Below are 19,198 nucleotides of genomic sequence, written 5' to 3' on the forward strand. Positions count from 1 at the left end.
TGCAGTAAACATCTTGCATCTACACGTGGCCTATTAGGCTGCAGGAAACTAATTAACTCTTCTGTAGGATAGTATTTGTAAATACAAGTACTATCCTGCTGCAGAGTTTTTTACTTCACAGCACAATATGTGCAGATGCTGACCCGGCTGGCTGGGGCTTGAGGGTGGTTCAGTGCAGGGGCTTACCTGCTGGCTAGCCCCACACTGGAGCACCTGCATACCCAGCCAGCCCCTCCACAGCACTTTGAGCCAGGTCACAGCAGCCCTGGACTGGCGGGCTGACCCCCCCACAAAGTTCCCTGCCAGCTGGGGCTGCTCCAACCTGGCTCAATGTGCTGCGGTTCTGGATGCACGTGTAAATGTGGCACCCAGGAGCAATAAACTCTGGTGCGATAAGTGCCAGAGTTTATTGCTTTGTCTTAATACTTGTGTAGATGCACCCCTGTGGACTAAAGTGTGCTAGTGCAGCCACAAAAATGGGAGTCTGAGTGAATACTTGGAAGACAATTTCTGCTTTACTATAGGTGTGCCGTTTTGTGTGCCAGAAATTAGGTTAAGTATATTTGTCATATTCCAGAGGTTCATTAGCTAGAAAAATTATTGACATTAGGGCAATTATTGAAAAGAAACAACATACAGGACACAGGGAATGTTTTCAGGCCAAACACATTCTACTGTTTATTACACATTACATTCTTAAATAAAAATGCGTCACATAACATTTTTGCATAGATATCTTACAATATACCAATTTAAAAAAGAATTATGAAACAGACCAGTAACAAAAATAAATTTTTTTCTTCATTAATAATTTTGTAACATTAACATACCACCATCATATAATACAAATAATATTTTTTAAATCTTAAGACTTTTTTACAGCAAAAAAACTGACAAAGTAATATATTTATATATATTTATATATATATATAAAAAGCTTAAAAAAAATAAAATGTCAAAAAAAGGCAGAACTGAGGGCTACAAGATTGGGTACTTCTGTGATATATTAGAAATACCAGACTAGGCCTGAGAGGATGTGACTGAGGGCATCTCCAATGCACTTGTTAGACACATCTGGCAAAAGAAAAAAATAGTGCAAAATGAAAGTCCTTCAAGCAATGCTGTTTGTTTTTCCTTCCCCACCCCTCTTCCTATGGAGAACATTTTTAAAAGTAAATTCTTATTAAGTGGAGAGCAAGAAAGGGCTTAAAAATGAGGGTGGGAAATAAATTTTACTATGCAAAGAATAAAAGATCTTGGCTTTAATATTTTTCCCTGCTAAATGAGCAGAAAAGCTAAGGCCTTGTTTATATGAGAGAAGTTATTGTGATTTATTGGGACTGATTTTAAGTCAAGTTAGTTAAACCGGTGCAAACTAATTAATATAGGTGTTATATTAGCTTCTGGCTTTTCCATTTCTGATATTAATTTAGCTGAGTTGGAAAGGTTGCCAATGAAAACCAAACTGATATAAGCTAATGTGTTTAACTAAATCAGTGTAACAGAACTGGTGAAACTTCTCTGGTAGAGACAAGGCCTTGATAACAAAATAGTGTTTGAACCAGTGTTTCAAATTGACTTTTGGGGTCTGATGGGCTTGGGTTCCAAAATACAGGAGAGATGGGCAAAATACATGCTTTAAAATATGAGCAATGGTCAGCCCTTCAGCCAGCAGGCCTTTCAGGGACTGTTGGTTTTATTTTCCCCAAGAGCCCAAAGATAAAGGCTAAAATGGACACCCCTCTCTTATCTCTCCCCCTCCCTCCGTTCTTTTTCACTCTTGGTGGGTACTTTATGAACCCTCTTCTCCCCCCCTAGTTTGCAGCCTATTTATTCACAGTACACAGCAACATATATTTTCCAACACAGCTGAAAACTTTCCTAAGTAAGCCAATACTATTTCTAAAATGCGGTGGCAACTGTAAACACCCTCCCCCAAACCAAAGGCAATAGGCACCGTTGGCTACTATGATGAAAGTCAGTAGCTCAGTTTCTATTTCTGTGTGGGTATATGCTGTATATTGCTGTACCTCCATACCCACACAGAGATATGGTATAGAACCTGTTTTCTGGCTGTATACAGAAATCAGAATCAAAGCACTTTAAAAAAAATCAAAGCTTTCATTTGGAAAATTGTGAACAGTCCATCTTTAATTTTTACACTAAAAATTGCCATTTAATAAGCATTAAGGAAAATTAAGAAAAAACCCTGTTTGAAAATAACAGCTGCTTCTGAATGTTTTCGGTTGGCTAGATCTATTCTTGAGGTGGCAGAGGCACCCTTTCCCTCCCATTCCATTCTTCCAAGATTATATGTATATATAATTTATATATATAATATATATAAATATATAACTATACATATAATATAATTATTTTAACTCCTATCTCTAAGAAGGGAGAAAAGCTCTGCCTTTTTAAAAGAGATCTTGGAGTCTATGGGCTAAATCCTGCAATCCTTAGGCAACACCTGCCACTAAAGCCAAAGCTTGCCAATATGGCTGAATGCAATTGTAGAATATGTCCCTGTGTGATTAATACAAATACACGAGAGTGCAACACTTAGAAGAAATCCACACAAGATTGATCTTGAAATTGCCCATCTGAGGGACTAGCTATAATGCTAGTAAGAGACAGCAAGACTTGTCAGTCAATGGCTGGACAATCTGAGGAAGAGGGCTTTTTGTTGGTGGTGGTTTTCAATCCACATCTAAATGGAGTAATTTTTGAGTATTTTTTCCTGAAAGTTTTACCTACCTGAAATCAGCAAAATGAACTTGGAGGGAGTGTTGGATTAGAGGTTTCACCCACAAGTATGAAAGCTTAAACAATAAAATCCTATTCGATAGGGATGCCAAGATGTGTTGAGCAGAAATAAAATCAAAAGTAAAAGCCCTTGAGCCACTGGCTGCTGGCCTTACAGAATTAAATTATTTACAATTTTTTTCCTTTTTTAAAATGTTTTTTATATTCTGACACGTAAAATAGGAGAGAGGGGGCAAAACAATTATGTAATTATTTCTTGTTATACTGCAAGCACCAGCTACGATCTTTTCAGTCTGTAGATAAGCAAAGATCCTAACAGATAAAACAGTATTAGAAACTGCTAAAGAATCCCAAACGCCCAGGTTCAGAAAGTCACAAGCGACACAGCCTCATGAGTTTTCCAGTAATGATCAAGTCATAGATAAAATGCACTTGGTCACTCCAGCCACCATACTCATCAGTTGTTTCACTTGTATGCTGGATGCCACATGAAGTAGTTGTTTTTAACAAAGCCCTAAACGCAAGGAAGTCCCCCTTTTATATTCTGACTCCTGTCCCACGTGATATGGTCAGTGATTTCAGGGTATTCAGTAAACATTTGTCTAAAGAAAAGTCTCATCAGATTCCAAAAAGTCTGATGCTCATGGGGAAAAAATGTACGTTAATATGCATATTCACAGAGATGTAAATTGGTTTAGATCTAAAGTCATTTGATTCCTGCATATTTAGCAGGAACTTGAGAGACAGCAACAGGCCTCCTGGGACAGCTATGCCTGTGAACAGGTTCACAGTGTGGGTTTCACAACTGTCCTACTTTCAAAGATGTTTTTCCTTGTGGAAAAGGTCTATAGAATTTAAAATATATGGATCTAATAGAGTTCTGTAAGAAAACCTAAAGGTCTGATCCTATGTGCTACAATGCTACAGCAATATAGAAAAGAAGCAGAACCCCAGGGTGAACTCTGGGCCCCAGCGACATTTAGGATAGTTTTGATAATGTATGCAATGGAACCCAGATTTTATCTACAGAATTTAATAGAAAACAATAGAAAAGGTCTTGTAACTCTTCAGCAGAGACCATGAAATTTGTTTTTGATTTGGCAGGCTGAATGATGACCACGAGAGTAAAGTAAATTTGACGTAATAACAGATTTGAAAATTTGGATAGGTTTTTCACTCTAATTGCTAGAACTGCCCAGATATTTATTTTAATAAAAACAAATAATCCAAAAAGTCTGTATATATACATATTCTATAGATAGATATTTCTATATAGCTATATCTAGATATAGATATATATAAAATATGTATGTATACAGGCTTTTTGGATTATTTGTTTTTATTTAAAAAAAATGAAAATCCCACTGAACTGTAGCTCTGCTTTTGAATACTTTGAGAAGTGACTAAAATGTGACACTCCAGACTTGTGCCTCCGGCTAGGTACAGTAAAAGGGAAACTATGCATTTGCGTGCCTTACACTAAAATGGTGATGTATAAGGAAGAAAGAGCCCCACTTCTATATAAGATCCCAGGCTGAGTTAGCAGAAAACATGTTGCTACTCCAAAATTAGGCAAAACTGAGGCAGAGTCATTGAAAGGAAAACTACTGAGGCTCATAGTCAGATATTGCCAATAGTTGCTTTTCAAAGCCATACCTCTTTAAGGGGTCTGTGTCCTAATATATGAAGTGTGTCCTGATTGCCCTTCTCCAGACATTATGCATAAATTCATAGCAAATCAGATTTTCCTCTTCTGTACTGCTGCTCTGCTGATTTGTAGGTCTCTCTCTCCCCCCTCCCCCCACCTTTTCTGTATCTTTTGTTTCAACTGTTTCCATACAATACTATTTTTCTCATGACCTTGGAAGCTATATTTGGCCCTTGAATGATGGCTTCTGTTCTGGAGGGGGCATGAATTCAACATGAAGGGAAAGAGAGTAAAGCTTTTTTTCATTAAGGCCCTCTTATGCAGTTGCTAGATAACTGGATTCTCAACAATGACACCTCTTACTAAACCTAAAGCACCCATTAAGCTTCTGATTCTAAAGCAGCCTTATAGAAAGGACTAACTTTACCCCAATCTTCACGACCTGCAGTCAGATGAAGTGAAAATAGCTGCAGCATAAAGACATGGGCCAAGATTTTTAAAAAATGGCTACTTATTCTGAACACCTCAAATTTCAAGCGCTCAGTTTGAAACACCTAAAAAGTGACCTAATGTTTAGTAGAGCATTACTATGAAAAACAGTGCTACGTACAGGGCGCGTCTACACGTTGCCCTATGGGAACATAGAGGCATGCTACATCACTGTACAGTGTGCTATGGTGATCTAGCAATCACATGTGCCTACCTGTGATTGCCGGCTATGTCATCATAGCAACACACTCCCTGGGTATATTGCGCTATGGCAATGTAGCAGCAAAATCTACCCGTGTGCCATGCACACAGCGCAGTAACCATCCATACTGTGCTGTGCTTTAGTACTGCCAAAAGGAAGTACTAAAGGAGGGCAATGTGTAGACACGCCCATTGTGTCTCAAACTGGGCACTAAAAAAGGAAGGCGCAGCTCACCTTTTGCAATTTTTACCCACAATGCTTGTTTATCCATGATCCTATAACAATATACAACAAGTGACTGACCAAGTGCACTGATCTAAGACACAAAATACCCAGCTTATATTTTTTTCCCATTAAACATAGCAGAATTGGTCCTGAAATACAAAATTTCAAAGCTAGAGGCCCATTATACACAGGGCCTAACTGAGAAATCCAAATTCTGGTTCACCTTCTCATCCCTTTTCCCATAATTTTGTTGTCTGGATCCAAGATTTTGATTTAGGCCTCTCTCTAGAAGCAAGAGATTCACCGCATAGTTCAGAAATGTCTATGGACATCAAAGGGGCCCTTGTTCTACCATATTTAAATGAGATGTCAACAAGACTACAAATAACAATAGGAAGTAAATAAATATTGCCTCTTAATATTTTTTCTTTTTTAAATAGTCTTGCACTTAAATTGTCACTTAAATATTTAAGTCTTGTAGGCTATTAATAGCATTTGTAAAGGCGGGTGCACTTAGAGCTTAGGAGAGGACACTTATGCAGGTTCATAGCCAATGAATATTGTAATGGTGGGTATGTGAGCACATACTGTTGGATGCTACAGTAATGAAACTCTACAGTTTTCTATTTTTTATCTAAAGCACTGACTGGATAGTTTACAATTTCACACAGGTGAGGTTCCAGTGTCCTCACTTCCACTGACATTCTGGTAAGATAATCCACATATTTTAATGCAAGTTGAATGTTAGGGCCCTCAAAACTCAGTTGAAAAGCCTAATGGAATGGCCATTAAAAATATGCAATTATAGAAGTAGAGGACTAGGAGATTGTCTGCAAGCAGTGCTCCAGTTGTGTTTTAATACATAGAGTATAGTTAGTTTTAAATCTTTGGAATAAAACTTGGTTTCTCTCTTTCTCTTGTTTTTGTTACTAATGTTATGTCATTGCCTTCAAAAGATGGTTAGATTTTGGTCCATATTCCATGCCATATGGGCCAGACATCATATTCCATCCCCACTTCCCCCCACCCAACGTTCAATTGACAATCACAGTGTGTATGCAAACTGTGAGGAAAAAAACAGCATCTTTTGAGAAGATTCAATCTCTCACTGGAGCCAAAGGTTGCAAAAAAACTGAGAACTCAAGTACCAAGGATCCTGGTGACTGCTCTTACATTTTACACGGATAGATTTGTTTTAATAGTTCAGTTCTACATCCCAAAACATAAATTAGGGATGCATTTTAACAGTCAGTGAGTCAAAACAGTCATGAGGGCAGTTGGCTAGTACAGTATAAAAGAACAGCAGCCATTTGTGGACCACATGCCATTTTGTTTCATTTCTAGACACACCTTGCAGGGATGGTCCCAGAATATACAAAATATACAACCTGTCCTAATAACCACCCCACCTGCTTGCATAGGCCATTTCATATGGTCCTAAAGGCAGTCTTTGGAGTCGGGGCCAGTACCAAATAGCTACAAATGCAACTTATGTTAATATACTACTTTTTGTTGTTCTTTTTAAATGAAGGATTTAATCCACTCGAGCCAAGGAGGTAAAAAAAATGTACAGGATTCAGGGTGAGTGTGAGGTCTCCATTGATCCTTGATGGTAGTTCCTATCCGCCTCATGGGTTACTTTAGACTAATCATTTGGATAAAAACTCAGTGTTGTGTACCAAAGCTGACCCTTCATTTATTCTTACATTTTTTTTTATAGGAGTGGGCCATAGAGTCACCTTGATGAATGGGAAAGGAGGACTTTGAAATTTTCTCTAAAAGATTATGGTGAATGAAGCCACTTTACTTGGAAGCTGTTTTCCCTTTCCCTCTTGGGGACTGAAGTAGTATTTTTGGCTTTTTTTTTTTTTTGAATGATACTCAACCAAAACATTAGGTTGTCTCTTTAAAAAATATTTTCAGGTGGTCTTTACACAAATAAAAGTCAATGTTTTCAATTGGTTAATAGAACAGCAAGAACAAGCAACACAATTTGTCAATCAATCACTGTGGGTTGTGGCTAACATGCTCACGTGGTGCTGAAGGAAACCTGTAATCATGCCTGAGTGGCCAGTCCAAGACAATTATCCAGGTGAAGAAAAGGAGTTCTGAAGATCAGTTGTTCATGGAGAAAAGATAAAATGCTTAAGCTTCCAAATAAGCTTTTCAAGTTTTCATTAGACAAACAAGAAGTCCTAGTTATGGCAATAAGATGATGCTTATGGCGGTATTACATGGTGTTTCGCAGGGACTTTTCCTTGGCCACTATGCAGTCATGTCAGCAGCTTCCAGAGTCCCTAGTGCATATGGTGTACAGTAGCCAAAAAAAATCAAAACAAAAACAACAAAGAAAAATGCAGTCCTCCATGTAGTCTACATAAACTCAGGCCAAAAAGAGGATGTACGTGTCACAGGTGTCACTCCACAGTCTACTGCCATTAAGGCTATTGGTATGGACTTAAAAGGATCTTAATAGCTCAGTTCTAGGAAGAAGAACCAAAACCAAGATAGATCAAAGTGTCTGTGAAAAGTTGGACACATTGAATGTTAGGAATTCTCAGACAAAGAACAAATGAACCAAGAGGTTAATTTTGGCTACCAAACTGGGATTTGGTTTTCTAGGTCATTATTTTCCCCCCATCTATTTAAAAAGAAAAGTTAGTGCTACAAATATGCAACTTCAAGACAACGTGTTCTCCTATGTAGTTGCACTGAGAAGCAAGTTAAATAAGCCCCTCTTACTGCTGTCCACCTGCAGGGAAGCCTTCTTTATTTTCTTTGATTTTCCACTGGCAACAGCAGAAAACAAATCCAAGTGTGACAGAAGCACTGCAAGCAATTGTTCTGCCTTACTGATATCACCTCTACCCCATTTCCTTTCCTGCATCTTCTCCCATTCAGCCGGGGCAAGGCATAAAGAACAGATGTAGTATTTAAGTATAGCTGGGTGCATGACAGTGTGAGCACGTGGTCTGGGTACAGAGGATTATATGTGATTAAGTTCTCTTCTCCTGCAAGGCAGCGGGTTATAGCTGAGTTCCACCTTTACTCTGTGACTTAGTGCAGACAGCATTTATGTGATGCTGACTGTTTGAAATACTTAGATGTGTCTCTTCATGTGGAGGGCAAGGTGATCAGACCTGGAGAAACACCTGCAAATTAAACAAAAGCCAGAAATAAATAAATGTAGCAAATGAGATTATCTACTACTTTTTCATTTATGTACATGGTCCATATGTACAGTGTCCTTCCAGATTTATAGCCATTTCCTAGGACATGCCACATAAGGCCATGAAGCCATGATGATTTCATCTATACCAGTGAGTAGCTGCACTGGATCTCTGACTGCTATATTTGTCAATACACTAATCTTCTTTCTGCCCCACAGATTCATTCTGTCAGAGCCTGGCAAATAGGCAAGTTAACTCATTAGCTCATAGTCACAAAAATAACAATAAAATACATACAAAGAAAGTAGGATTTTCAAATGCTCTCCACCAGAAGACGGTGTCACATTTTCAAAAGAATTCAGCACTTGCTTTGGCACCAAAGAGGCCAAATATGAGTTCTGAGCTCCTTATTTTGGTACTCAGAAGGAAGCAGAGCATCTTTGAAAATATGGCCATAATACTGTCTCTGAGAATGTCAGGGCACTATGTAAATATTGGTGAAGACAGTCAGAGAAAAGGCACAAAGAGGGTAAGCAATTTCTCCCAATCACATAAGAAGGCTCGGAACACAAATAATGAGCCCCAAGTCTTTGGGTTCCAGGTTCTGTGCTCTATCTTTTCTCTATTCCACCTCATCTCAACAAAATAGCTTTGCATTTGCAAAAAGTATAAATGGTTGTTAGTGCTTATTAAAGGGTCACAGAATGCCCATTGTAGAGAGCAGAAACCTCTTTTTACCCTTTGAGGGCATGTCTACATAAGCCAGTTAATTTGAATTGAGGCACGATGTGAACTTAAGATGGAACAGCTATTTTTGATTATTTATTCCCTGTATAGACTCTGATTCCTGAACAACTGTGCCTGATTCTGGTATCTCATGGAATCATGGGGCATCCACAGGCAGTCATAAAGAAATAAATGGAAAATCTTGTGGATTGGAATAACATGAAAGGGATGAAATGTAATAATACAGTAAAGTGGGAGCTCATCACTTGTAAATGACTGAAATGAAGGACTTAATGACAGGATGACTAAGAACTGCCGATGAGATGCATCCATGAAAAAGGTAAATGCAACTGTAAGATGCATCAGTCAAGGTATTTCTAGCAGCGATAGAGAAGTACTAGCACTGTTACAAATGGTGGAATACCATATATCTTCATCTGAAATACTGCATATAATTCTGGTCACCCACATTCAAAAATGGGGATTGAACTGGAACCTATATGGAAGAGGGCTAGTAGGATGATCACATGGACTAATATAAAAGAAAAAACACCCTATCACACATGACATCTGCTACTTTTGATGGGATTGTGTGTTCTTCAAAACCTACAGGCCAGTGGATATTGCAGCAGAGACCATTTTCAGAATTAACCTGTTCCATTGCTTTGGAAATTCTCTCATGCCATTCAAAGCTACACTGCAAAACAAATACTAACAAATGTTTTATAAAATAGCTTGTGAGAATCTGTGTAATGCATACATACAAATTTATAACAAATATATTTCCAGAAAAACAACACTTGAATGGTCTGCATTTCTCAAGAAGCAGCAAGTAAGAAAATTAACACAACTACTGTTAAAAAAAATGCAGAATTGTTTAACGGAAGCCATTCCGATAAATAGGTCCCATAGGCTTTGTGAACATGAGTCAGAGAAAGAGAAGCATCATAAAAATTAAAGAGGGCAAAGACCTGTTAGTGCATTTAGGCTGTTCTGCCAGTATTCCCTGTGTGGGTGCCAGTATTTATCATATTCACTCCCCTTACAAATATGCATTTATAAGACCAGGGGGGAAAAAAGAAAACCCTGCAAGAAGCCAATTTGCATTTAGTAGTCTTCAGCTGGTATAAAGCAGCAGATTTCTACTGAAGTCAACAGTGCTCCAGGGATTGACACCAGCTGAAAATCTGTCCCATACATCTTCATAAATCAGAGAAAGAAAAATTAAAAGAAACATGTATAACAATATGGAGGGGTGGAATCCTGCATTCTTTCTGGTGCCCAGATAAAGTAATACATCAAACCTGATAAAAAACAGGGACATTTTCCATAGGGCCACTGGCATCTAATTTAGCACAGCTAGAATTTTATAGCCTTAGGGTCCCAAATGGATTCTTGGACAGACATCTTTCCATAAGTACAAACTAGAAGAGCAGTATGTTCTGGGGACCGGTGCTGCCAAAAACAAAGCAACAGCTTGAATGGGTGCCAACACAATGAACACCAGCTGGCATTTTAGACTATGGGTAATCACAGGACCGCACCCAAACAGTGCTTCTCCTCTGGTACAGGCAACCCTGATCAAGGGCCTGCTGAGCCACTAATATGGCAAGATTTGTTAACAACAGAATCAACATTGCCTGTCATAGCAATAACCTCACAGTCTGCTACAGTATATTTTTATATCTGTTAAACTAGTACCTGACTAATTCTGAAGGTTCTCTCATTGATGCGAATTTGGTTAGATTTTTTTTCCCCTTGAGACTGCTGCCAGAGGGCGCAGAGATTTAATATAAAAGAAAGTCCCTGCATAATTTTATACCTCAACCCTACCATCAAAAAGCATGTCAGGATGCGAGCTGTGGAGCCACTAAGGTCTGCCCTTATTGTCCCTTCTTGGAACTACAGCCAGTAATAGAGTAGACCCAGAAGAAGGAGCTGCCTACAAAGATTGTGGAGACAGGAATCCAAGCAGGAGAACCCTGTGGATCCCTGGTTATTTTTGGAGCAGGCCTCCATCTACATACTTTTTCCAGTTCCCAGCTATGTTCTGCAACACAGAGCATGCTGGGCCAAGGTACAGCCTGCAGCAATCTCCAAGATGCAGTAATGCTATGTGTGTTTATGCACACTGCTATGGCTGTCCCTAGTAGGGGCAACCTACAATGCTTTAAAGCATCCTAATTCCTGATGGGGTTGGGAAGAGGCAGGGGAGAGAGGGACAATTGTATGCTCCTAAGTATATCCAGTTCCTCTGTTCCTTCTTCTCTGTCACAACTCAGCATCTATAGAGAAAAGATGCTTGTACTGGGAAGAAAACTTAATGTTCGGCTGTCTTTTTAGTTCTGCATAGATTTTCCTCTGTGGGATTTGTTCCTCTGAGCTCTCTAGCCCTACAGCTAAGTGGGGAAAGGAGGGAGCACATAACCCTCATCTTGCAGTCCAAGGATACCAAAATATTATATATATGAAAGATTATGACACCAAGTTTCCTTCAGTTAAACATACATATACCCCACAAGACATTTGTGGCCACTGCCTGGTCCTTGCTTATCCTGATGTTCTAACGAATTCTATCACCTAAAGGAAGTAAAATCACCTATTGTTTGAAGAGCATCTCATCTCTGATTCCTATGTAATGCTGGTGATAACCAACATATTCATGGTGCCTCAGGCACTCGAGACTTTTTGAACTCTTTCTGAGCCACTTTAGTTCCCTTTCTTTTCTCCCCTGCTACCTCTAAACTATACACATTCTCACTCCATATACTCCTACTTGAAGTGGTAGGGGTTTGCCATCGAAAACTAACAATGATCTATATACTGTACGACACGGAGATAAAACTAAATACTTTATTTAAAGACAGCCTATTTGTCAAAAAAAAAAAATTTATCATCATTTATTACACTGTAGATAGTTTACACCAAGAATAAAGGACTGATCCAAAGACATGGACATCTCCCTAATGTCTCCTATTGACTTCTTTGGACTTGGGTTGGTTGTGCTTTAAATGCTTTTACACCAAACTCTGTGAGCCTAAAGTCATAATGCTTTAAAAAGAAGTAGCTGACATTGATTCAAACAGAAAGAGACAACATGAATGTGTCTATAAATGGGGGAAAATTGAAGATGACAAATGCTAGTTTTACTTTTCCCTGCGTTCTTTCTGAAGAAGCTGATTAAGTAAAGGCAGTGGTTTAGAGGGGAGGATCCTTCTCTTTCAGACCCTGACACAGAAAAATACCTGTTCAAGTATAAGCTCATCCTTAAATACTTTTCTGACTACAGATGAACCTAAGTATATGGTAAAAAAGTGCTTGCCTGAATCAAGTCCTGGAACAATTTGGTGATAAAATGACTACAACTATGAAGAACTAAAAGAAAATGTTACAGTCAAAGCAGGCATAGTTAAACTGCTAGAGCATCCATCTGCCATAGGGAGCTGTTGAATAGAGAAGAAAAATATGAGTGAGAGAGTAGGGAAATTATTTGATTATGGATGGATTAAAAACAGATGTGACCAAGTTGTGACTATTTGGTTAACCAGTGGAAAAAGTATTTGGCAATATTAAAGGAACAAATTATTTGAACAAAGCAACAAACAGGTATTATAGGGATAGCTGCTAGAGAAAGTCTTAGCTAGGGAGAGATGCATGTGAATATGGAAGAATAACACTTACCATAGGCTTAAGGGAGGCTGTAGGGTTAAGAGTGAGTGAAAAGACAACAGAGTCTCAGGCAGGCAGGCAGCCTGGATGAAAGCCTGCCCCAGCTGGGGCTGGTTAAGCACTGGCTGCATGAGTAAGCCTTTGCAGCTGTGCCTGGAGTAACTAGGATTGGTTTCTCTCAGGGACTGGCTGCTGACAGCGACCCAGGTATTTAGGAAAGCACTTTGGAAATGGCATTTAAGCTGCTCAGCATGGGAGTCTTTGGCTGTTGTTCCAAGTCCCTTTTCAGTTCTTGGTTTGTTTTTGGGTCTCTGACTTTGACTCCTAACCTTTGGCTTATTGCCCAGTCTCCATATTTGGCTCCTGGCTTTTTGTCTTAGTTCCTTGTTCCAGATTGTGGCTCTACCCACTGGAATGGACTTCCATGCCCTGATTCCTTACAGCTTGACCAGCTTCGGTATACCACCACTTCATGTGAGCACACCACAGAGACAGAAACCTTCCTGAAATGCCTGTTTGTAAATGAGGTCAAGGAGAACTTTGCTGAAGAAGTGACAGAGTACTGGTCTGAGTTGTAGGCTTGTGCTTCAGAGCCTGAATTCCAGATCATCTGTTCAAGTTCCACTTTGAGTGCAGTGTGCCACGATTCTTCATGCCACGGTTCTGCTTCAAGTTCCTAAGTACCGTTCTAATGCTTGAGCACCATGCCAAGTTCCCAAGGTCTACTTTAGGTACCAGGTTGAATTCCAAGTTCCAAACTCCAGTTCAAATGTCAGTGTTTCCATCTGGATTCCAGAGGTCAGAATTCCACAGTTCTGCTTCAAGGTTCAGCATGGCAGTTTGAATCAAGTTTCAGAAGTCTGAACATCGAATTCTACTTTGAGATCCTGCATACCAGCCTGAGATTTCAAATACCAATTCTGAGAGCTGAGTTCCAGCGCTCCAAGCATCACAGTCCCAGTTCAGGTGCCACAGCTCCAAAGCACCAGTCCAGATTCCTGAGTACCTGTACTGAGGTCCAAGTGCAAGAGTTCTGCTTCAAGATCTGAGATCTGTGTTTCCACTCTGATTTCGAGAATACCAGGCTGAGTACTTCTCAGAGTTACAGAACATTGATCCAGGTTCCAGACGTCTGAGGTCTAAAGTATCAATCCAAGTTCTGAGGTCTGAGTCCCAAGAGGCCAGTGCTTGAGAGCAGCAGACCATGCTTCAACCGCCAGTCTCCAAAGTTTCTGCTCAAGATGCAAGTTCCAGAGTTCTCCTTTAAGCTCTTGAGTACCATTCCAAATACCAGCCGCAGCTCAAGACCTCTGCCAGTTCTTGAGCCGGAACTCGGTCGGAGTTAAGAAGGCTCCAACTCCGCGGTACAAAGTTCCAGTGGTCTGCTTCAAGTGGCAGGCGGAGTTCAAAGGTGTACAGTGACAGTCCAAGTGCCAGAGATCCATTCTGAGTTCCAGAAATCAGATCTCCAAAGTGCAAGTTTAAGCTCCAGAACTCTAATTGGAGTACCAGCTCAATCTCCAGAGTTTCATATATCTGAGCTCCAGAATACCAAGCTGACTTCCTTCCAGTCAAAGTACTGTTTCACATTCAAGACGACTGGCCTATGTGTTAGAGTTTTTTGCTTGGGGTTTCAGAAATCTGAGGACCAGGGCTGCGTGCCAAGTTCCAGAGTACCAGCCCAAGATCTCGGTCTGAGCGCCAGAGCTCTGCTTCAAGTTCCAGAAGTCTGAGTTAACAAGTTCCAGAGATCCAAAGACCTGGATAACCATTCTGAGGTCTGAGTTCCAGAGCATCAGAGTACCCATCTGCTTTCAAATTCAGCTTCAAAGTCTTGTTTCCAGTCTAAGTAGCAGTCTGAATTTTAGTCTCCAGAGTTCTGCTTCAAGGTCTGAGTTCACGAGTACCAGTCCAAGCTCCATAGTTCTACTTTGGGCTCTAGAAGTTTGGGCTCCAGAGGTTTGTGCCAAGATCTGAGTTTCAGTGCATCAGTCCAATGGCCACGCCAATCTCCAGAGTACCTATCCAAGTGCCAAAGTTCGTCTTTAAACCCCAGAAGTCAGAGAACCAATTCCAGAGGTCCAAGTTCTCAAGGCCAGAGCTCCAAAGTACTGATCCAAATCCTAAGTCTCAGAGTTCTAGATGTCCAAAGTCCAAGTAACAGTCTGGGTTTAAATTCCACTTTGAGTTGCAGAGCATTAGAGTACCTTTGCCAGGTGAAGTATTAAGTTCCAAAAGTTCACTCTGAACAGCAGTTTGAGTTCCAAGCTCCAGAGAGTTTTGCTTTTGAAAACCAGAAGTCTGAGTTCTCCAGAGAACATGATATGAGCTCCAGAGAACAAGTCAGAGTTCAAGTTCTGCTTCTGACAGTTTGGGTTCCAGAGAGTCTGTTCCAGAGTACTGGTCCACATCCCACTTCAGTTTCCAAAGGCCAGATAAGAGTTCCAGAGTTCTGCTTCAAGGTTTGAGTGCCAGCAAGAGTTCAAGTTTTCAGATTTAGACCTCTACACTGAGTTCCAGAGGTCTGCTCTTCAGCACACCAGTCCGAATGCTGCTGTGATCTCCAGAGTACCAGGGTAAGTTCCAGAGTGCTGAATTGTGGAGTGTACTGAACTCCTGAATTCCAGCTCCAAGTGGCAGAGATCCAAAGTGCTGAGTAACAGTTCTGCCAGAGCTGAAGTATTTGTTCTGCTTCAAGGACTGAGTTCCACTTTGAGTACCTCTTAGTTCCAGAATAAGCTTCTGAGTGGCAGTTCTGAGGTCTGAGTCCCAGAGGCCAGTGCTCCCGCGTACCACATTGTGTTCCAACAGTGCTCCTGTCCAAGACCCAAGTTCCAGAGCTCTGCTTTAAGCTTCTGAGTACGAGTTCTGAGTTTCAGCCAGAATACAGAATCCCAGAGGTCCAGGTTCCACAGATCAGCATTCCAGAGCACCAATCGAAGTTCAACGTATGCTGCAAAATCTTAGCTCCAGTCTGGACAGAAGTCCAAGTACCAGATCAGTCAAGAGTTCTATGTCAAAGTCTAAAATTTGGAGTTCCAGTCAGAGTGCTTCTCTGAGTTCAAGAGTGCTAGTCAAAGCATCACCATTCCACTGTGAGTTGCAGAAGTCTGAGCTCCTGAGTACCACTAAGCTCCCAAAAGCCAGTTCTGCAATACAGGTACTGAGCTCCAGATACCAGTTCCAGGAGCTAAACTCCAGAATCCCAGTCCAGGTTCCAGAGGGCCGGGTCTCCGACTACCAGTTCTCAGATCTACACCTCAGAGGCCAGAACTCCCGCATACCAAATGCCAGAGGTCCAAATATTCTGAGGTCTGAGCTCCAGAATACCTGTCTGAGTGCTAGGGGTTTACTTCAAGTTCCAGAGACCTGGGGTGCCAGGAGAGATCTAGAGTGCCAAATTTCTGGAGTGCCTGAATTTGAGATCCTGAGATTCTGGAAATTCCAGAATATCCATCTGACTCCTGCAATTCTCATTCAAGATCTGAGAACTTGTGTAAGGGACAAGGAACTGGTTAATTCTAAGTACCTGTTCTAAACCTCCAGTTCAAGTTCCAGTCATTCCATCTTTCTTCCTCTCTTTTGCCAGGACCAGTTTGAGCTTCATTTCAAGTTTTATTGAGTTCCAGTTAGCATTCTAGTCAAGGTAGTCAGCCCCAGCCCATCCAGGGGAGAAGGGGTGGAAGGGGTGGTAAGCCTGTTGTAACCCAAGTCAGAATTGATGTAAAATTGATGACTAGGAAAAGAGGGGACACCCTGGGCAAGGGTGGGGAAGTCAAGACCTACCATGTCTAGATTATCAGACAGACAGCCTGAACACGGGTCTGGCTCAACTGGTGCTGTTGAAGCACTGGCTGGATGAGTTAGCCTTTGCAGCTACATCTGAGGTAACTGAGACTAGCTGAGGATTTGACTGCTAAGAACAGCAACTCAGTTGGTGGGGCTCCACCTGGCACTACTGCTCAGCCTGGTCAATGCAGAGATCTCTAGCCACTGCTCTAATCCTCTCTTTAGTCCTTGGTCCGCTTCCTCATGCCTGGCCTTCAGCTTAATGCCTGGTCCCAGACCTTGGCCCTAACCTTTGGGATCTAGTTCCTTGTCCCTTACACAAGTTCTCCTTGGATTTCTCATAAGAAGGTTGCCATTCCATCACAGAAACCAGGAGTTCATGTGGGGAGCAGGGTCAAGGGGTAAAATGCTACTTTCTTAAGAGGAAAGCACCCCTATGCTAAAATTAGAGAACAGAAATGCTCTTCCACTTGGTAGAGATGCTTATAAAAGGCAAGACTCCAGAGGCCTGTACTTCATTTAACCTGTCCCTCATTCTGAACAAACAAAAGATAATCCAGGGATAAAGCAAAAGTGAATCCAAGAGGAAGCCCTTGGGAGGGGGGGCAAACTTGCTCAGATGAAGGTCTTGGAAAGACAGGATGTGAAAATGATCAAATTTCCTTCCTATCCAAGGATGGGTTCCCTGTTTATATCCTGTGCATCCTTTGTCCATGCATGGTTTTTGCCAGACTTGCCTAGAGGCTTTCTAGGGCAGTTATTGTCTTGCAAAGCATTTTCTTACCCTAATGGAAAAACCTTTGTACTGCATTAGAAAGGTGATTTTTCTTAAGCTTCTTTAAAATATATATTATAAATATCTTGCATGCATACCTCGATCCAGTTTAGGCATAATCAAACGATGTGCTTGTATCTGAACAGGTTATCCAGCTAATCCTATTTCTTTTTGAAATAGGAAAAATATTTTATATAAAAATAAAATTAGCTGGATAACCTATTCAGATACAAGCACATCATTTGATTACGCCTAAACTGGATCCAGGTTTCACTGTGGGCAATGTCAGTCTCCACTCTGGATACTTTCTATTGTTGGATAAAGTTAGTGCTGTCAGATGTGATTGCTGGGGTAGTCTCTTTTGGCTCCATCAAAATTGTTTATGGGCCAGATTTTCAGAAATACTTAGCACCTTCAGTTAGGATCAGATTTTTAGATGAGCCCAACTTCCATTCAGGCTGCTACAATCGGCACCCAGAAGCTCTCCTATTGTTCTCAGTAACAGCTGCTGAGCACACAGCCCTGCAACAAAATCTGGCCAACTGAAAATCAGGTGCCCATATAAGAGTTGTTGTGTCTGGAGCTCATTGGGGAACCTGGCTCTGGAAACTTACTACACTTTAAAAGAGAGACAACAGAATATGAAATACAGAGCACCTCCTGTATCTAAAATGATCTCAAGTATGGGATCAAGAGAGAGACTCTCAACTAGTGTGAAATTATGTAGATCCATCATTCTTGTTTTAAAAACCTTGGGGTAAACCTTTTCAAGTATGCCTAAAACATTTAGGCAGTTCTACAAAGGTTGCTTTTGGTTTCTAGGAACTGTCTCTTAAGCTTCTAAAAGGAGGGAAAAGCAAAAATATAGGGGAAGATGCTAAGTTAACTTAAATAGAAGGTTAATGATAAATTGACTGCATAGGGAGAGAAAAATGCTATCAGTCCCCAGAATTGTCTAAACTTTTGGGTACCTTAGACATACACTTGAGAATATGTGACCTCTCCCTCTCACCTACTTGCTGTGGTGAATCACCTCTCCCAGTAGTTTCTGAGGTTCAACAGCCCCCTGGTAACATCCATTACATGGACCAGGAAGCAAAGAGGTGGGGCTTAAGAAACATTTTTGTAAGCAGGAAGGATAGAGAGAGGGCTCAGTCTTTGCTGTCAAAGCCATGTAGGATCACAGAGAAGGAAAGCTACAGTGCTGATCTGCTGGTGGGTTATAAAGGGCAACACAGAGCTTCATAGGCTATCTTCAGGGCTTTTTAGATCACTCTTCGATGCTCAGAAATGCAGCACCTGAGAATCCTTTAAAGAGCAACGTTGTACTTTGTCTCAAATACTGCTTCCATCAAAGTCAATGACACAAGTTCCCACTGACTTTGTTGGGACCAAGATCTGGCCATGTATCTGTTTCTGCTTTAAGCAGCAATAAGGAAAAAAAAGGTGTAGGAATTAATGTTGAATCTTAGTTCAGTCCCCAGCACGTAAGTATCCCGTTTCAGAACTCCTCTTTCCTCCCCATTCTGCCTCCCAGATGCACACCCAAGGTTGCTTAAGTCATCACCACAACTGCCTGGCAGCCTGACAAGCTAGCAGTTGAAATATATATGGTAAATCCTATAAAAGGAGTTTCCTCCTTGTAGATCAGGGGATAAAGGCACATTGGCAAGGTAACTTAAGGCCCTACTACCTGCTGCCAGATGTTCTGTATAGAAAACCAGAGGCTTTGGTCCTTG

At 40.8% G+C, this 19,198-nt stretch overlaps 1 protein-coding gene across 1 annotated transcript in view; it reads right to left on the reverse strand.

The window, feature by feature from the left end:
* Positions 1–671: 671 nt before the first annotated feature.
* Positions 672–19,198, reverse strand: part of KLF7 (KLF transcription factor 7) — an 88,074-nt gene continuing 69,547 nt past the window's right edge. Inside the window, exon 4 of the mRNA XM_090044841.1 lies at positions 672–8,482. Coding sequence (XP_089900967.1) covers positions 8,431–8,482 — 52 coding nt within the window. The 3' untranslated portion in view covers positions 672–8,430. The remainder of the gene's footprint in view (positions 8,483–19,198) is intronic.

Source organism: Crocodylus siamensis, chromosome 4 (genome assembly GCF_052110815.1).
Source record: "Crocodylus siamensis isolate JL-2025a chromosome 4, ASM5211081v1, whole genome shotgun sequence".
Taxonomy (NCBI): domain Eukaryota; kingdom Metazoa; phylum Chordata; order Crocodylia; family Crocodylidae; genus Crocodylus; species Crocodylus siamensis.